The sequence below is a fragment of the Asterias rubens genome, chromosome 7 (assembly GCF_902459465.1).
Source record: "Asterias rubens chromosome 7, eAstRub1.3, whole genome shotgun sequence".
Classification (NCBI taxonomy): domain Eukaryota; kingdom Metazoa; phylum Echinodermata; class Asteroidea; order Forcipulatida; family Asteriidae; genus Asterias; species Asterias rubens.
The window spans coordinates 21847897-21868815 of NC_047068.1; the positions used below are offsets into that span (position 1 = coordinate 21847897).

The 20919-nt window shown below is 37.3% G+C and overlaps 1 protein-coding gene across 1 annotated transcript in view; it reads left to right on the forward strand.

Annotated features, from left to right (window-relative positions):
* LOC117292884 (hexosaminidase D-like) overlaps positions 1-20919 on the forward strand; it is a gene marked incomplete at its 3' end in the record, with an annotated part of 53839 nt that overhangs the window by 19261 nt on the left and 13659 nt on the right. Inside the window, exons 4-5 of the mRNA XM_033775051.1 lie at positions 17120-17229; positions 17815-17902. Coding sequence (XP_033630942.1) covers positions 17120-17229; positions 17815-17902 — 198 coding nt within the window. The remainder of the gene's footprint in view (positions 1-17119; positions 17230-17814; positions 17903-20919) is intronic.

Here is a 20919-nt window from a genome sequence, read left to right on the forward strand (position 1 = left end):
TGATTTTGTCCTTTTTACTCACAAACTTGATGACTAACCGAAGCTAAAACTTCTACAGGTAGGCCAAGTTATATTTAATACACAGTGAGAAGAGATTAATGTCATGGTTAAAAACTTGCTCTAAAAAAGGTATGAAAAATCTTTGACAAATACTTTCAAGCTTTGAACCCCAAACACTTGAGATTCACACACCTAGAGGTTTTATTTGAATAGATGCGTGAGTCACACTCGGCTCTTTTCTTCATTTGGCAGCACGGTACATGTCAGACTATGTTTATTGCCTCCTGATCAGATTTCCCCACCACGGTCCAGGTTGATTTTCCTGCATAATGCATAATATCAGATTCTTCAATCAGTCCTTAGAGATTACATGTGGAAATACTGAGCAGGATATGAGAGAAGGGGAATGTGTAGCCATGGGGCGAGAGTGAAATATATTCATCTCTTTTCAAACTCCGAAACAAATGTGTGTAATACTTGGTTTTTATGTACTGCATAGGGAAACTGACTTGGCGACGCAACTGGGCTCTAGTTTAATTGGTAGAGCGCTGGCACATTAATCTGGAGGTTGTTGGTTCAATCCAGCTCTAGTCAACTTTTCTTTGTTCAACCCCAAACCACTTGATGTTTACTACATAAACGTAACAATTTTGTAAAGGTGTTTAATCACCCGAAGAATGCTTAACTGGGAGACACAACATGGTCGTTGGTTCAAATCCCGCTTGTGTCTACTTTTCTTTATTCAACCCCAAATCACTTGATGCTTATTAGATAATAGGACCAATTTCATAAAGCTGTTCAAACTTGACCAAACAAATTACCCAAAAAATTTCATTACCACAAGGGGAACTGACTGGGAGTACAACATGTTGGGCTAGATAGCTTAGTTAGTAGAGGGCTGGCATGTTAAACTGGTGGTCGTTGGTTAAATCCCGCTTGAGTCAACTTTTCTTTTGTAAAACCCCTAATCACTTGATAGGAACAATTACATAAAGATGGTTTAAATTTGACACAACAAAGTTGTGAGGAACCACACCAAAAACTGCATATTATAGCATGGTATTTAAGCTGTTAAATTGTTTCCTTCAAACTGTTGTTTGTGCTGAAAATGTGCCCATTACCATTTAGGGGCCAGTTTCAAATGGCTTAAAACTTTCTGAGAAGAGAAAAGTATGATAGCGGTTACCATCCAAAATATTTAGCATGTAATACTTGAGAATTGACACGCTTGCATTTACACGGGCCTATCCTGTCCACTAATTTGGCAGTCAAAATGGACATTAAGGAATAATTAACTCCCCAATAGGTGGAAAAGCTAGACAAATAGGGCCCATTAAGCTGTAAAGAACAAACATTTCTTGGCACAGACGAAAACAGGAAACCCTGCCAAAAAATGAGCTGGCATCTTTTTTTTATGTTACTTTTTTGTTTAAACAGCGTTGCGTGAGCTTATTTATATATCACTCAGATTTTGTTTTAATCTACATAATAACAACAATATTGATAATACTATTAATATAAACCAACAATAATAAAACAAAAATAATAATAATAGTTCTTTTTTGTCGCTAAAATCCGTCTTTAAGTGATGCTCATGGCGCTCCACATTATGAGATGGGCATGGTTATAAATACACAACAGACCTTAAATGTCAATGTGCAAAGTCAATAACCGGTCTTTTATGTTTGAGAATTGTAAATATAAGTACAGGAAAAAACAGACAACAAAGATGCACAATCACTTGCTCATAGTGCATGCATTCATCATAGTACAATACAATTGATTATATGCAATATTGTCCCAGTATTGACAGTGCACTCTAGTGGCCAGCATTAATTAAGCAATTCAGTCAATCCTCTTTGCTGTTTTGTTGGTACATGTTTATATGAACGTGCTTAAATGGAATTTTTCAGTTTCCAGGGAGATCGTTATTACAGTCCAAAACAAATTTACTTCATTTTGCACTATGTATATTGAGATTGGGCATTGAGTGCCAATATCTCTGATAAGTACAGTGGCTGTAATGTACACCATGGTACTTTCTCTGTGTGTTTTAGGAAAGGGGGCGGGGCTAGTTTCAAAGGGTTCGGCTACCCAGTACGACACAAAACACAGACACAAAATGTTCAGAGGTTTGGGTTAACTTATGATAATGATGGTAGAAATCTTCACTTAAAATATATCTCGCTGAGGTGCATTAGTTTTTGAGAAAGAAGTAAAACAGTTTCGTGAAGAAAAAAAATTGTCTTGTGAGACGAAAATTCATTTAGCATGTACAACGGATTTACACGACTCTCCTGAAAACATTGTTCTATTTTTATTTTTATTTTTATTTTCCTCAAAAACTTGACGACTCGTGAAGCTGAAACTTCTACAGGTAAATTATGTTACATACATCTTCATTCACAGTGAGTAGGGATTCATGTCATGGCCTAAAACTTGATCTGCAAAAGGTACCAACACCCTTTAAAGTGGGGAATTACAAGCAAGATTGAAGAAAGGGCATCAGCTAGGAAGAAAATAGATTCAGCACAGCAAGGATCATAGTGCAGCGATCTTGTTTATCGTTCATGCAAATGTGCACACTGCTTGAAAGGGATGCAGTTTAGGCTGATCTTTTTCGGTAGCAGGATGGAGTGGGATTTGAAGAGGGATTTCTGGCTAGGGGATTGAATTGAAGGGTTTGTTCGATAAGCCATTTGTGAGTTATTTGATTAATGTCTGGTACAATGACTTGAGTAGTCACAATGTACCACTCACATTTACTCAGTTGCTATGTCAAATGGTTTGGGAACAGCCTTTTCATCTCCATATGAGCAAACCCTAATACCATTGTGCCATACACATTTACTCAGTTGCTATGTCAAATGGTTTGGGAACAGCCTTTTCATCTCCATATGAGCAAACCCTGATACCATTGTGCCATACACATTCATTCGGAACTGTTTATGGCTAGCATGTGCTTTTATTCCCCAAACATCTTTTTCTTCTATGTTTCTCAACACCAACTTGTTTGGACATGAACAAGATTGGTATACTCAACCCAATGCTGCTAATATTTTCACAGCCCCTTAGTTTTGTGTTCATTGTTTAGCATGGTCAGCTCTCCTCTACTGTTAAAAAATTCAATTCACATAGTACTGTGGGACATGCACAGCAGCTCGCTACAAATTATTTGCATAATATCAGAAATCCACTTGAATTGATCTGGAGTCTGTGCTTCAGATGCGTTGGAGTGTGTTGTGCTGTCATTTAATAAGAGGGTTTGACGTTTCAACTAAGTGTCAAGTTTCACCAGTGCTGCTGCAAATTCCAGTGAACCTTTGAAGCATACATTTGATTATACGCAAGAGAGAGTGAGCGTGAGAGAAAGAGTACAGAGTATATGCACCATCGCGGGGGAGACTTTTCCTTTAAAGGCATGGACACTATTGGTCAGGTAGTTATTCAAAATAACTGTTAGCACAAAAACTTACTTAGTAACAAGCAATCGAGAGCTGTTGATAGTATCAAATATTGTGAGAAAAGGCTCCCTCTGAAGTGACATAGTTTTTGAGAAAGAAGTTATTTCTCACTAAAATATTTGAATTGAGTGTGAGACCTGATGACAACTGAGGTCTCAAATTCAAGCATCTGAAATTAAAGCACACAAATTGTGCAACAAGGGTGTTTTCTTGCCCATTATTCTCTCTCGCTGACCAATTGAGTTCAATTTTTCACAGAATTGTTATTTTATGCAAATGTTGAGTTACACCAAATGAGAAGACCGGTCTTTGACAATTACCAAAGGTGTCTAGTGTCTTCAATGTCACCTCACCTGAAAATTGACTTTGAATTGCAGCAGCTCTGCCGAACATTTTGTTTAATCAGTATCGTGTAGGAAGCAAACAGTGTGTAACATGATGCAGTGATTCAGATGAATTGGTCTGTCGCTGGCTGTAAGATCTGCGTTGAAGAGGTGGTTGAAGAGAGGTTGAAATTTGAGTGCGTGGTGTACCGTGAAGTTTGACAGCAGATGCTCTCTGTATTAAAAATTATGGGCACATTTACTGCCAAGAGTACTATTTAAAGGGAAGGGTTAAGTTTTGTAATTACTGTTAATATTAAGTGCCAAAAATTTGGTTAGAAGCCTACAGCTTTCGATAGTATAAAGCATTTTTTGGAAACATTTCATTTCAAAGTGATGTGGTGATGTAAAATGCATATAATTTGTTATGCCCCAAAATTTGAATCTGTAACGCCTTGAGAGTAACGCTTCTCATATTGTGTATTCCTATAAGGGATTATTCTTCCTGCATGGAAATATTCATGTCGCTTTAATGTGATATCTCCATTAAAAAATGCCAGCGTAGATCTTTCTTGAAGAGGTGGCGCAGGAGAGAGGATTTTCCAAATTTGAGCGCATGGCGTACCTTGAAGTTTTATTCCAAACCCAATTAAAAATTATGAGCATGTTTATACCTGAAGGAGTATTATTTAAAGGGAAGGTATAAGTTTGGTAATTACAGTTAAAATTAATGACAATACCTTTTGGTTAAAAACCTTAATCAGCAGCTTCCCATATGAATCAAGAATTTGCTCAATGTTTGCTTAGCAAAGAAATTTGTCAAGAAATTTGTCAAGTGGCCGTGAGTGATGTAATAGCTGATGTACATTCAATGTTGCAGTCAATCAGTCCCAACCTCGTTTTTCTCTCACATAAAACACTGGATGTGATTGAAGCAAGGTAGGAAGGGAATGCAATGTAACCTATAAAGTTCAATAATTCAGCACTATAGGAGCATCATAAGAAATTGAAAACCCAGGCCATTCATTTTCAATTTCAGACTCAAGCCAGCAGGCTAAACTGCTCTACCCGGCATCATCCCTTTATGCATCAATCTGGAAATGGAAAACTTGCATGGTCACCTTCAATTCACTATCCGGCTATTACCATTTGATGCCCAACTTTGATGCGCTCGGGCAAATTTTCTCCTTATGTAAAGAATAATTCAATCTTTTATCTGTGTGTAATTTGAATGTCTTTTAAAATTGTAAATTCTTAATGCAGTTCGGTTGTTGGATCGCAAATTTGTGAATGTTTTTAAATAAACCATAAACCATGTTTGGATGGGATGAGAAAATGCAGGATTGCAAATCCATTGTGAAAATGCAGGATTGCAAATCCATTGTGAACACATTCACACCCACATTGTACTTTCAAATCTTCTTGATGATTTGTGAAATGCATGTGTGACCCTCTCTAATACTTAGAAGAGTCGTAAAGGATAGAGGCTAACGGCAAGTTGTTTCTTTACACTCGGTGCACCAATTTATTTCCTGTAAACAGACGAAGACAAAAATAAGTGTTGTCACGTCTTCGCTGGAATCATTATCTTAATTAACTTATAAAACAAATAATCACACACAGAACAATACTTATATATACAAACAATATTAAATGAGGGTGGCAGAAGCGCGAGAAATTGGAATGCGTTTCAAGGGAGGGCGCTTCTCTTGAATAATTAAATGTTACATAACAAGTGCAATTAAAAAAAATAGCAGGGGGTACAATTTCTATGACCGTCACACATGGTTACACACATTTTTTTTTCTAACATAAGCACAAACATTTGCCTGCCAGCAAACCGCTTTTGTATAAGGAGAAACTATAAGGTAATAGTAAACTTGCGGGTACAACCATGTGTAAATCTCCTAGGGTGAGTGGTGGCTCTGGAAAGAGCCAGTTTGGTCTCGACGTTTCGAACAGTATACTCTGCTCGTCTTCAGGAGAATGACAAGCAGAGTGTTCGAAACGTCAAGACCAAACCGGCTCTTTCCAGAGCCAACACTCACCCTAGGAGATTTACACATGGTTGTACCCGCAAGTTTACTATGCATTTATAGTTTCTTCTTATTTTTCACACCATGCAAAGCTTCAAACAATACTTAGCTTTTATGAAATTTGGTCCCTGTTTGTTATAAACCCAGCTTGTGAAAAATGTGTTTAATATTTTCATGAACCAATGGCTCTGTGTTTGTTGGTTTATCTTCCCGTCATGGGAACCAGCAAACTCCCACAATGGGATTAAAGACAAAGCTGGCAACAGCCAATCGCTATCATAAGAGCTTAGGTTCAAAATATATGATTATGAAATGCACAAATCAAGAAAGTGTGCTATAGAAAACAATACTAAGTCTAGTTGTTGTGAAATGAACAGTTAGCTTGGTAGGATTTGAACCCAGAACCCTGATCAAGGACTTAATAGGGTCCACGGTTTCCTGTCCCACCACCAGGAATAGATGCTCCTTATTAGTCACTGACTCCATCCAATGTTATTGGATTCATTCACCCATTACTTTATTTGATTACTTTATTATTTTATGTACCCATCACAGATGGCACTAGGTGTAATTGTTGTTGGCAGGGGCGTGGTTGTCTTAACTGTTGTTGGCAGGGGCGTGGTTGTCTTAACTGTTGTTGGCAGGGGCGTGGTTGTCTTAACTGTTGTTGGCAGGGGCGTGGTTGTCTTAACTGTTGCTACTGCATATTAGCTGTAGACTTGAAGGAAGCTGCCATTCGACCTGCTCTCTCCAGTTTTCTTAGCTCAACTTGTAGCTCATGGAATGTCATTTCTCTTGGCTTCACTGTCGCTAGTCGCTGTGTCACCCTATCGTCTCTCTCGCCTCTCATAAACTGTTGAGTGAGCATTGGGTTTCTTTTGATGGAAGTGTGGAGGCCCAGCGGTTAAGAACACAGAATTCAAACTCTGGTGTTTCTGATCAGCAGAGTGTTGGTTGGAATCCCCAGCGCTGACACTTGTGTCCTTAAGCAAGATACTTAACCATTGCTTCGTCCTTTCAGATGGGACGTAAAGCCGTTGGTCCCATGTGTTGTGTAAGCGCATGTAAAAGAACCCATCGAAAAGATGCCCCGGTGTTCCTGGCTTGATTGGCAGCATATTGCGCCACATCACCTTGTGAACCATTACATGGTGCTTAGGATTAGGTCTCATAATTCAAACTTTGTCCTACTCCTTGCAGTAATAATACCTGGTGCTTTGTATCCTTTTATGTTCCCTTTATTGCATCTTGTAAAGTCATTGTTGTAACAAAAGCTCATGTTTTTTCTTTTATTTATTTAGTTAGTCTTTTATAGTGCTACCATCACCTTCCTTGTTTTATATGCATTTGTTTTGCTACTGCGTGAATGGGTTTTTTGAAATAATGTTATGTTCATGAAGTAAAATAGAAGGACACACATTTGTGGTTACTTTCAAGTTCAAACTTGATGTATCCCAACACATGCACAACATAGCAAATCTGTGAAAATTTGGGCTCAATCGATCATCAAAGTTGCAAGAGAATACTATTAAGAAAAAAAACAACCCTTGTTGCACAACTTTGTGTGCTTTCAAATGCCTCATAAAAGGCTTCAGGCCTTAACTCTTTTATTATTTGAGTTAGAAGTTACATCTTTCTCAAAAACTATGTTACTTCAGAAGAAGCCATTTCTCACAATGTTTGATACCATCACAACAGCTCTACATTGTTTGTTACCTAGTAATTTTTTTATTTTACTGCTAATTTTGAGTAATTACCAATAGTGCCCAGTGCCTTTAAAGAAACTAATACAAACCTTAGCAGCCTGCCACCCATCATGCTCAGATCCAGAAGGCTTACAAATGAAGACTGATTACCCCAGTGTAAATGTAGAATCGGACACATGTCTTGAGAAAATATTGCTGTAAGGTTAAAAATTATCCCCATAAGAGACTCTTGAGAAAGGTTGAGCAGCTGAGACAGACGACATTTGAAATTTAATTTGAAGCTCCAAGGAGTCTCCGTTTCCACCTCTGATATTCGAGGCATCCACAGCGAGAGGTCTCTTTAAAATCCATTTAAAATGTGTGATGGTGTCGTGCTTTAACTGCGGATCCGACGCGAGCAGATTAATTCAAATTAATTAAGTCAAATACTCAAAGCTGTAAGCCATTACATGGAATACTTCAAAACTGACTCAGATACTTCCTTAAGGCAATGGAGGCGACTGCCTCCATGCCCCCTGGTCATTGCCTTGGTGCCCTTAATGCTACAGTTAAATTTTACAAATTCTTCATAGGGTGCTCTTTACCAAGGAGAAAATGCATCAGTATCCCTGCCCTTTCAAAAATGAATCATACAGGCCTGGTAGCTCCACATTCCTTGCAGGAAAAAATACTGAGCGCTTTGATACGCCCCTTTGGGATGTGATTATGCACTAAATAAGAACCAAGTATTATTACAATATACTTTTTTTTCAAATCTAACTCACAAAATGGCTCATTGATACAAATGACAGATTGTACACATCCTATTGACCCAATTCACCTGACGTCATCATCAGAATAATCTTAGATGCACCATACCGGTTGGCAATGTCACTGTGCGTTATTCAGGGAAGTGCGCACTTTAGGCGATGCAGCGATTACCTGTAAACCTATTGCCCACCAAAATGGTGAGCGTGGCACAGTCGCCGCGTGTGACCTGCGTGCAAGGGGTCAATAGAGGGAAGAACTCATTGATCAGTAGAGAGACATACTCATTGATCAAAGACAACATTGATAACACACATGCAGATATATAACCAATGCATTCAACAATGGAAGATGACGTGTAATTGGCCTCAAAGGCAAAGTATACATTAGGCTTTTGGAACCATTTTGATTGTTTCAATCCTATAGAAATGGACATGTATACAATAAAACCAACATATGAAAAGGAAAAGGCAGTAGCGCTTTTAAGATATCGTAAGTTACCGTAGGTAGTTGAGATCTCAGGCTTTAAAGCCATTGGACCCTTTCGGTACAGAAAAAAAGAAAAAGTTCACAGATTTACAAATAACTTACAGGGTTTACAGAAGGTAGTGGTGAAATACTTCTCTTGAAATATTATTCCATGAAATGCTTTACTTTTTGAGAAAACAGTAAAACAATATCAATTCTCGTTAACGAGAATTACGGATTTATTCAAAACACATGTCATGACACGGCGAAACGCGCGGATACAAGGGTGGGTTTTCCCGTTATTTTCTCCAGACTTTGATGACCGATTAAGCCCAAATTTTCACAGGTTTGTTATTTTATATATAAGTTGTGATACACAAAGTGTGGGCCTTGGACAATACTGTTTACCGAAAGGGTCCAATGGCTTTAAGGAATCGGGTCATGAAAATCATTAAATTGTTCAGAAGCATTATTTCAGAAACTGAATAACTGAGCTGTTGTATTTAAATACTTTTGGTTCTGTCATATAATAGATTTACGGCACTTAAAGATATTTGAGCAAAGGTATTTGTTACCTAAGAAGATGCCTTGTGCATTCCAGACGAGACAGCTATTGCGTATTAGATGATACCTAATGTTTTTGTAGTTCAATATTAAAAAAAAAAGTGGACTATGTGAAGCAGCGAGGAATGTCCAAAACAGTGGCATACAGGGAGTTTGTCTTCTGAATTGGAGGTTGCTTAGATCCAGGCCTGGAATTTCATCTTTGAGAGGACAAACAAAATTCATTTTGTAAAGGGCACTGCAATAGATTCTTGAATTGAAGTCTATTGGAAACTTTTTTATGGGGGCACCAAGGCAAAGACAAGGGCAACAGAGATTGTGACTGAGCAAATCCTATAGTAGGTTGTACTTCACCCTGCTGTTGAAAACTTATGTACGTGTCCATGATGTTACCGCAAACTTAATCCCCCACCATGCAAGTTTTTAAATCCTATCCATGTACATGGTGTAACTGGTAAATCTTACTTGTACAACAATGTATAGTATATCTTTTGAGGGAGTGTTGGCTCTGAAAAGAGCCAGTTTGGTCTTGACGTTTCAAACAGTATACTCTGCTCGTCTTCAGGAGAAATGCACCATGCACAGTTTTAAATCATGGACATTGTGATTACCCAATTTTAGGTTAGACTGTTCTCTCCTCCTATCGTTGTTTTCCTTTCGTGATACAAAGATAGAGATGGAAATGTTTGTGCCATTTCAGCTGTCCAAAACCATTGTAGCTCCTAAGTCTGAAAAACCCAGGGCTGATGGTAGAATGCTAAAAATGCTAAAGTGCTTGGCAGCACTGTGAAGTACGGCTCCAATCAGATTTGTATTAAATCGAGAGGGAGTGTTGAGTTACCCGATGCTGGAGGATGATGGTAAATAGAGGAAAGTACCTTGTTAGAAAAAGGAAGTCTGAGAGGAAATTTGAGAGACAGTGAATTTGTTGCTGGTACATCAGGCCTGGAACTATACACAGGCCACAGAAGCCCTGTCCTCCGTTGCCCCTGGTCTTGGCTTTGGTGCCCTTCAAACGTTTCCCATTGACTTTAAGATTTTCCAATGGAAGTGGGGCCTGATACTTCATGGAGGTCATTGCCTTGGTGCCCTCGGCATGCTCCAGTCTAAATTTACAATTTGCTCATAGGATGCCCTTTACCTGAGAGAAAATGCGTTGGTGCCAGTGCCCTTTCAAAAAAAATGCAGGCATGGCTGCTCTTTAAAAAATGCTAAATGGCGTTGCCCTTTCAGCATGTTCAAAGATGTGAACATTGTCTTGTGTCTGAGAGTTTAAGGACCCTTACACCCAATCTCATGCGGGTGTGAGGCCCTCATCAACTTCTTGCCTTAATAAATGATGCGCTCGTTACTGACGCGTGGCATCAATCTCCTGGGATTTTCCCCCGTCTGATCAGCTATATTTTTTTTACTAGCGCACACTTTCATGCATTTTTTTTAACTGTGTGTTTTACTGATGAAATCACTTCCATGATAAATTTATTCGCCGCCTGGCATTTGAAGTGTATGCAGTACATTAATCATGATAGATAGGGACGGGGGATGAGAGATTTTATGGTGAAAAGGTCGAAATGAACATTTCTAATGAATCAAGTTTTGTTACTTTATGAGTTCTGTAACCCGAACTAGATGCATCAAGAGCTGGAAACATTGTTTCATAAAACTTTTAGCCAATGACCAGGGCCCAATTTTTAAAGCTCTTTAGCAGAAAATGATGGTCATTAGAGGCTGAAAGAGGTCGCAGCTACTGTATAACAGGGCTGCTATAAAGTCCAAAGGGAACAGCTCCCCAGCTGTAAACCAACTGAGACCACGCTATGCAAATGTCGCCTAATAAAAGTCCAGGTGGGAACGCTCATTAGAATAACACCAAAGCCAGTCGAGGTAACTTTTCGCGTGGCAGCATAAGAAAGCTCTATTGGAACATGGCTTAAGTCTCAGAATGTGTCTTTTGTTAGACTTCTTTTAAATATGCTCTTATCTCCCAATAGGCATATCTTAGCTCCTCTCTTAAGTCTCTCTTTTCATGTTCGTTTCTCTTTCCTTGACTTATGTTTGTTTATGTATCGATTTTGCCTAAACCGCCCATCGTTTCATTATTGTCTCTGAGCGTCTCTGATCATTTTTGTATGTTTTTTTTGTTGTCTCATGGCTCTTAAGATTGTATGTACCCATTGTTATGCCTTTTGTCCGTGTGTTTTCTACAAGTCTCAGCTTATCAAAATAGCCTTTTTTTACACAAGGTTCAATTCAATTCAATATCAAGGAATTTTACTGATTGAAAATTTGGTCATGGGACTTCATGGCTCTTAAGCTTTCTCTGCGAGTGATGAATTTTTTTTTGGAAACATTGTTACAGTTTTTCAGAAACAAGTGTTATCATTAACCTTTCTGTAGTAGATCACACATTATTCTTTTTGTTTAAGATAACAGTTGTCTATGTTTTGATTCTGTTTTTATTTTTTGTTTTTTTGAGGGTTGAAACGTCAGGCCATTACGATAGGTCGCCTTTTGGTTGGTAATCAGTTTGAAACAGCCAATTCTATTTTCTCTAGTTTTATAAGAATTAAAGTACATTGTACACCATTTTGAGAGTGGGGTCATACTGCTCTTTTATCTCGGTCAAAACTTCAATGTATTACCCGTTAATACTAGCCCAACGTATTTGTCTAGTAAAAACGGATACATGCAAGTAAACACCAACTCTCACCAACTTTAAAGATACATTTATGACAATAAAATCTGGCCAACTATAAATCTCCCTTTTTGAAAAGTTTAAACGCAAAGATGCCGAATAGCTTCAGGCCTGAAGTCTCTTATTTTTAACATTTGAAATTACCTCATTTGAGTGAGAAATTGTCTCAATAACTTTGTTACTTCAGAGGAAGCCATTTCTCACAATGGTTTATACTGTGAACAGCTCTCAATTGCTCGTTACCAAGTCAGTTTTTATGCTAAGTGATATTTTGAGTAATTACCAAAAGTGTCCAGTGCCTTTATTGCAATTTTGTCTTTAAACATCGAAGCAAATTTTTTCCTTTGTGCCAGTTTCAATTTCTAATGTCATAAATTTAAGCCAGAAATAAAATAATTTTAATGAAATGGCCAAAACCTACCTCACCTCGTCTACTGCTTAATTTGACCCCCAGCTCAGAGGACGGACAGAGGAGCTGCCTGCTGCATAGTTTTCCCGAAGTAGTCTTATTTATAACTCGCTCGCGAGTAAAAACATATTTTGCCAAAGGAAATATATCAGCTCAATATAATGCCTTGTCCATTAAGGAAATTTTCATTTTGAAGCCCAGTAAAATTATGTTGTTAAAGTAAATTCTCCAATGTGGGATTCAATTCTTCACAGCTATTATGAAGTTAGTAAGTATCAGATAAAAAGTTATAAGCTTTCTTAATTACATTAGTTTGGAGAGTGAGCGCTCATCTCAATTACATTTTGCATCTTTACAAAAGAGACAGGCATCCAGAGGCAAGAATACATTGTATCAAAATCGATTGGCATCTACTTGTGGGTTAAGTTACATTTAAAATACAGACTGGCATCCCCAGGCAAGAATACACTGTTTTAAAATGGGTGGGCAGATACATGTAGGTCAACTAGTTTTAAAGGCACTATTGGTAACTACTCAAAAAAATAAACACTTACTTGGTAACGAGCAATGGGGAGCTGTTGATGGTATAAAACATTATCAATATAAACCACAACGAGAACTGACTAGGTACATTTTAGTATAAAGCATTGTGAGAAATGGCTCACTCTGAAGGAACATATTTTTTGAGAAATATTAAAAATAAAGTACTTCAGTACTTATTAGGCATCTGAAAGCACACACATTGTGCAACAAGGGTGGTTTTTTCTTTCATTATTTTTTTGCAATTTGTATGACCAATTGAGTCAAAATTTTCATAGATTGGTTATTTTATTCATATGTTAGGATAAATTAAGTAAGAAAACTGATCTTTGACTATTACCTAAGGTGTCCAGTTCCTTTAAGCACCCTTTAATCTTTGAGTATCTCAAAACATGATTTTAGCCCAGTTTGGCCTGCCTGTCATTTAAATGACAGACCAAAATGACAAATTGTAACAAAGTTAACACACAAAAAAAGTCATGCATAATTTACAACTTCTCGCCTCCCTCTGGTTGCCCTGCTTATCTTTGCTATCTGAGCTAATGATATTGGGCAGAGATGAATGATGTGTAAGTGGACCAGTGGTTACCTCTTGGGCATTTCTAATGCTTGTTCTTGGCTTAATTACATATGTATGAGGAATCTGCTTGTGTTGGAAGATTGCATGGAATCCCCAACTCGTTTACAAAGTGTCCCTAGGTGCATGCTGTGGTTTATTTAAGACTCTTTACATCCGCTGTTCTTGTGTTTTATTGGCTTGGAGGAGCAGCCGCGCAGGTGCCCGCAAAAGCTACTTTTGTTTAACAAAAGTAGCTACATTTAGATGATATAAGGGTACTCCTTGTGAAATCATTGTTATGTCCAGGATTTCATGGGTTTAATGGGAAGGTGTACGTTTTGTAATCAACTCTTAAAACTAATGGCAATTAAAAACATTTGGTTAGAAGCCTACAACAGCATTTGCTAGTATAAATCATTTTGAGAAAGTTTTAAAGTACTTCGACGGTGTAAAAAGATAACAGTGTTTGTTCCCAAAAATTTGAATCTGAGAAGCAATATCTCAAAAGTGCGACCACCTTTTGAAATTAAATTTTCAGATTAAGTAAGTTTCATTGTATACATCTCATTTATATAAGTTGTAAAATAACTTGATGGTTCCAAGAACCAAATATATATACTTTGCCTTAAATGTGTTGCCTCAAGCATATGAACAAAACATGAAATTACTGTTTATTCCCCTTTCTTTGATACTCCAGGCTAGCGTATTATGTATTATGAACCACCTAGAATTCTCCAACTCCTCTTTTTTAGCATGTGATTAAGACTAAATGTTTAACTTATGGCCGCTGTCTAGTTCATCAGACCCAAGCTCTGGTGCTGTGAGCAGCAGAGTGTGGGTTCATATCCTGCAGCCTATTTCACCAAAACGCTAGGATTAATCCTATCTCGAGTTTGGACGAGTAACCCGTCCTAACTTAGGATGTATTTAATGCGTCCTAACGTCTTCTTCGACGGCTGGTCATGTTACCTATGCCTTTGTGGCGTGTTGTGGCTGAGTGGTCTAGTTCTCCGCACCGAAGCTCAGGTGTTGTCAGCAGCAGAGTGTGGGTTTGAACCTGATCGTGACAAAATAAAAAACTTCTTAAAAGGAATCAATGTACATTGTAGCCTAAGGTCCACCTCCTGCTTGATGGAGCTTTCAATTTGCTTGCCTGTGTAGTTAGCCTACATACATGTATAGATGGGCTCAAAATGTATATTTTGAGGACCGAAATAACCAGCACCTACCTTTCCAGGGAAATATATGAGAAAGCAAAAATCATAACAATAAATGTTATACATAAGATGGAGCTTTATAAAATTTCTTGATCTGGATCATAATCTACTTACTATCCCATATTTTCTTTGCTCTTTTTTGTATCCTCAATTGTTTTGATTTCTCCTTTTCCAAGGGAAACATTTAAACAGAAAAAAAGACATACCGGTACACCCCCTCATTGCCAACCCACTCTTTGCCATCGCCCAATTCAGGAAATTGCACCTTAAGTGAATTTCTGTTTTGTTTAACAACAGCAGGGAAATGTCATGGAGGAGTTAAAAAGAGTTCATAGAAATAACTCATCAAATGACCAAGAATTTTTTTTTTGTGTTTCTATCCTTGGATGTTTTTGTTTGCCCTTCCTCAGAGAAGGCCTTTGGGAAAAAGTGAAGTTGCTTAAAACAAATCCACAGCAAGTTTCAACGGACTGTTGCCCTCCCCCGCAAGCTTTTCAGATGATTTTATTACAACTTAGTTATTTTGTTTCAATGGATAAGAGAAGGGAAAATGTCAACGAGCAATAAAAGTAATGGAGTTGCATCTTACAAACTACGCACATGTTGTGTTTTCATTTAGAAGGATTCATTACATGTGTATGCATTGATGGCATCACTTTGAGCACTTTAAAGGGTTGTCAAAGACCAGTATTCTCACTTGGTGTTTCCCAACTTTTGCATAAAATAACAAACTTGTGAAAAGTTAGACTCATTTGGTCATTGAAGTTGCAAAAAAATTATGGAATAAAAAAACACCCTTGTTGCATAAAATAAAGTGTGTTCTAGATTTCTTTGAAATATTTTGGTAAGAAATTACCTCTTTCTTCAAAACAATTTTACTTCAGAGGTACACAATGTAGTCGTTTCTCACAATGTTTTATACTATCAACAGCTCTCTGTTGCTTTTTACCAAGTAAGCTTTTGTTGATTATTGAGTAATTACCAAACAAGTCTGATTTTTTGAACCGTACATGTAGATGTGATACAATAAATCTAAGCTGCAAAAATGTTATTCAAAAAGGTGGTAGCTTTTTTGAGATATCGCAGGAAAGCCAGAGCGAATTGTTCCATGCAGGAACAAACAGTCATAATTGGAATACACAATCTGAGAAACATACATGTATGTAACAATAACAGTAACATTTCTAAATTTCAAATCTTGGGGGATATATCAACTGTTATTTTTTCCCGTAACCAAATTACATTTCAAAGTGAAAAATAATTTCTGCTATTGAAAGCTGCTGTACTTCTAAATTGTAACCAAGTAATTGTTTATTGTCACTCATTTTAGGAGTGGTTACCAATAGGGTAGGCAACAGTAAGTGTTGTACAACTGACATTTATTTAAATCCTATAAAAATGCAATTAATTTAGGAGGTTCCTTTTTAGAGAAATGTCTGAAAACTGTTCCAGTTTTTGTTGAGTCAAGAATAATTGTAAATATTAGTATGCCTTTTTAAATTTGCCAATTTGAGACCTCTGGATGAAAATTCCCCCCTTGAGGCATCTTCTATGAAATATTGGACCATTTTACAACCTCAAATTAATGTAATTTTTCTATCCAATAGTGTCCAGTGCCTTTAACAAACTGGGTTTTCCATTTTAGTTGAAGTAGTACATCATCAGGTTTGATGTAGCCAAGGCTAGGTCTGGTTCGTATTCTAGGCATATGCCAGTTGAGTTGAAACTAATTGCAAACAGGCATAGAATTACCAACCGGTTTTCAAGAAAATAGTGTTATCCGATTTTCAGATGGTCAGTATCTTTTCACTAAATATCAACTAGTTACTTTGTATATAAAATGTACTGTAAACTTTAGTGTAGTTGTATAGTTTATACCAATCATCACCAAGTCGAGCTTCATGTAGTAGCTAAATGCCAAAGTTATAAGATTTTTTTCCTTTTGCGAAAAAGGCTATATATATGGATCAAATAAAGATATACTAAAAAAATATCAAATAAAAAAATGTATACAATCAGTTTCCCTTGTGGTAAAATTGCTTGACATTTATTAGTTTTTTTTATTCATATGGCCCTTTGCACTGCTGGAGAACAACCAGAGGGAAACATTTTCATTGGAGCAAGCGCCATGAGCACTTTTTTGTGGATACCGGCGCTATAGAAGACATCATTATTATTATTATTATTATTATTCAGTTTCCCTTGTGGTTTTAGTACATGGCATTTATTATTTCTTGATACATATGACAATTTGAAAAAGTACAGTCTTTGAAGTCGTTGGTTCTTTTTCTCTCATTGTGTATAGGTGATTGCTAGAGTAAACAAATTGGAGATCCCTGTAACAACAACAACATTTAAATTAGTATCTGTTTTCTCTCCGTGTGTGTTTAGTTGATTGCCAAAGTCAAGGAGTGGGGAGTGACAGGTCTACTAGTCGAGTATGAAGACACGTTCCCCTACAACGGAGAGCTAGCTGAACTGGCCATACCCAACTCATACAGGTAAGCTACTCAATGAGGTCGTTCATGGATAGATAGATAGTTTAGTTTATTGCTTTTGCAGGAGGCTGAATTTTAATTTACAGCATTTATTTTGCCATGGCATGAATTCTTACTTGTGAAATTGTTTAAGTCATTTTTCAAAAACTACAGCACCTTATCAAGTAACATTTTAAGGAAGCTTTCTACCATAATTATCTTTAAATTGTGTAAGTTTAATGTAAATCTGTGGAAGTTTGTGTTTTGTGTCACACACAAAGTTCCCAAACCCTTTAAATCCAAGCCCCGCCCCTTTCCTCAAACACAGAGAAAGCACCAAGATGTACATGACAGGCACTGTACTTTATAACAGAGACATGGCACTCACTGTCAAAACCCAGTACATGTGCAAAATGAAGTAAATTTGTTCAGTTAGAAGAGATTGAATGTTCTCGTATTTAAAAGGCCATTACCCCCATTTGCATTATCTTCCCTTTCCTTCACTGATGGTATCAATGATATTAAATTGAACTCAATTGAGAACATCTTGTAAAGCGATTGTAAATTAACTTCAGACCCGATTCATCATTCTGTTTTTTCTTTCTTCAGCCAAGCCGATCTAGATGCACTGCAGCAGATTACAAGAGAGCATGAGATGGAGTACATCCCTCTGGTTCAGACCTTTGGGCATCTCCAGGTAACTATTCCTGTCACCCCCTTTTAAAGCTGTTCAGAAAAAGAAAAAAAAGTTCACAGATTTACAAATAACTTACAGGGTTTACAGAAGGCAATGGTGAAAGACTTCTCTTGAAATATTATTCCATCAAATGCTTTACTTTTTGAGAAAACAGCAAAACAATATAAATTCTCGTTTACGAGAATTACGGATTTATTTTAAACACATGTCATGACACGGCGAAACGCGCGGAAACAAGGGTGGGTTTTTCCGTTGTTATCTCCCGACTCCGATGACCGATTGAGCCTAAATTTTCACAGGTTTGTTATTTGATATAGAAGTTGTGGTACACAAAGTGTGGGCCTTGGACAACACTGTTTACCGAAAGGGTCCAATGGCTTTAAGCTCTTTCTCTTTCCCTGACAAATATGATGATGTACATGTACTACTTCAACCCAAATAAAAACAAGTTTGTTAAAGGCACCGGACACTACTGGTAATTACTAAAAATATTTTGTAGCATAAAAAAGTAACATAGATTTTGAGTTAGAGTTGGTTTCTCAATCAAATTTAAAGACTTCAGGCAAAGCCTTTTATTAGGCATCTTAAAGGGGACAAATCTGTCACCCCCTTTTTTTACCTCTTGCCCTCTTTAGGGGCCATTAAAGGAACGCTACAGAATTGGCAAGAAACAAAAATCGTGAAGATCACAGATTTTTATAAAACTAATGATGATGATAGTAGACAACATCCCTTGGAATATTTCTGTCTGAGTTGTCGTATTAGATGAGAAATAAATAATCAAATTTCCCGTTTGGAGTTTATCGCTCAGCGAGCGTTTTATTCATGTTTGTTTTGGCTTTGATGCAATGCAAAATTTGTAATCGGTTTTTCACTATTCTCTCGTGACCCAAATGGCCGATCGATCTCAAACTTCTACAGGTTTGTCGGTTTATGTATATGGTGGATTACATAAAGTGCTAACACTGCCAGCAACTGCAAAACCAATTCTGTAATGTTCCTTTAAATGTTAACAAGTTCTAAATGGTTTTAACCCACTCATCCCAAATTTTGACGTTTAAATATTGAAGTGCTTCAAAGTATAATCTATACACTTAACAAACAAAGTCATGCCTCAAATAAACGAAATGTACTTTACATCAAATGTCTCCAGCATCAGTAAATATCCCCAGCTTTTTCTGGCTGAAACAAACAACTTTAACTTTGAAGTTTAATCAGGAATCAAATTGACGATCTTGGCCAACTGGGTATTCTGTCTTCTTTTGTTTGTTAAATATAGGCTAATCTTTGCCCAATGTTGCTGGTTTTCTACAGGAAGGGTTTTTCCTCCCACAATTCTAAAAAACATAATTTTTATTTTTAGTTATTTCTTTTGAAACACCCACCCACCGTTTAGAGAAAAACAAAACCTAAATTTTTAAACGTTGACAATTCTTAGGCCAATTACATCTGTCATCTTTCATTGTTGAATGCATTGATTAAATAATTTCCGTGTGAGTTGTCAACGCTGTGTTTGATAAACGAGAATTTCCCTCTATTGATCAATGAGCTTGTCCCTCTATAGGGTGTGTACAATCTGTCATGTGCTTCAAGCCATTTACAAGTTAGATTTGAATAAAGTATTCAACAAGTACTTGCTTAGTCATAAGTCATAAGTTACATGTACCACTTACATTTGAATTCCTCGTACTCCTTTGCTATATCAAATGGTTGGGGATAAGCTTTTCTGATGAGCAGAACTTGGTACCATCGTGCCATACACATTCATTCAGAATTGTGTCGAGGTGAACACCGTCTCTTATTTAACTACATGTATGAAAAGCTTGCCCCAAGTCGTTTTACATAGCAACTGTCTCGATAGTCTGAGAAATTCAAATTTAAGTGTTTGCTTGTCATCAAGTGAATATCCGACACTTCGGCAACTCGCAAATTGGGCACCTTGCAAACTCGGCACCTAGCAAATTTGGCACCCACTCGACACCATACAAACTCGGCACTGGCCTTTTTTTTTACTAACAAACTCGGCACCAGTATTCTCACAAATCTGTGACAATTGTGACTCAGTTGATCATCGGAGTTGCAAGAAAATAATGAAAGAAAAAACACCCTCGTTCCGAGCTTGAAGTCTATATTTGAATTAATGAATTACCTCTTCCCAAAAAAACACATTACTGTCATTATGTCAAAGACCAGTATTTTCACTTGGTGTATCCCAACATATTATGCATTTATAACGAATCTGTAACAAATCTGGGCTCAATTGATCATCGAAGTTGCAAGAAAATAATGAAAGAGAAAATCACCCTCTCTCAGATTCAAATATTTGAGTGAGAAATAACCTAATTTCCCCCAAAGTATGAAGCCATTTCTCACAATGTTTTATACAATCAACAGCTTTCCATTGCTTGTTACCAAATAATTGTTATGCTAATATATATTTTGAGTAATTACCAAAGTGTCCAGCAGCCAATTTCAACGAGTAACTCGTTCTAACTTGGGATGGGTTCAATGCGTCCTAACGTCTATGGACTCGAAGTCCTGTCCTTACTTAATGCTTCGATCAAGCCTAAGTTAGGAAGAGTTTGTTGAAAACGAAGGCTGGGGTCGATTTCACAAAGGGTTAGGACCCATCCTAGGACATGTTAAAATCTTGAGGCTAGTCCTAGGATGAGTAACTGGTTCTAACTTGAGATAAGACTAGTCTTAACTCTTTGTGAAATCCACCCCATTGCCTTTGAAGTTCTTTCATACAGTGATCCAAAATATAAACTGTATGTGATTAGTATATTTGTTTTTAAAGTCATCTGTGGGGGGGAGTAACCCAGGTCAAGCTTGTTAAAGTGTTAGTGATTGATGGAACCTTATGTTATAAACACTGTAACATCTGCTTTCATCGTTATTTAAACAGTCCTGGTCTACAAAAAACCAGGGGCTGATCCAGGGTGGTGAAGGAGGGGAGAATTAATCCAATAAATGTTTATAATGATGGAACTCTTGATCTGTTTTACCCTCCTGTC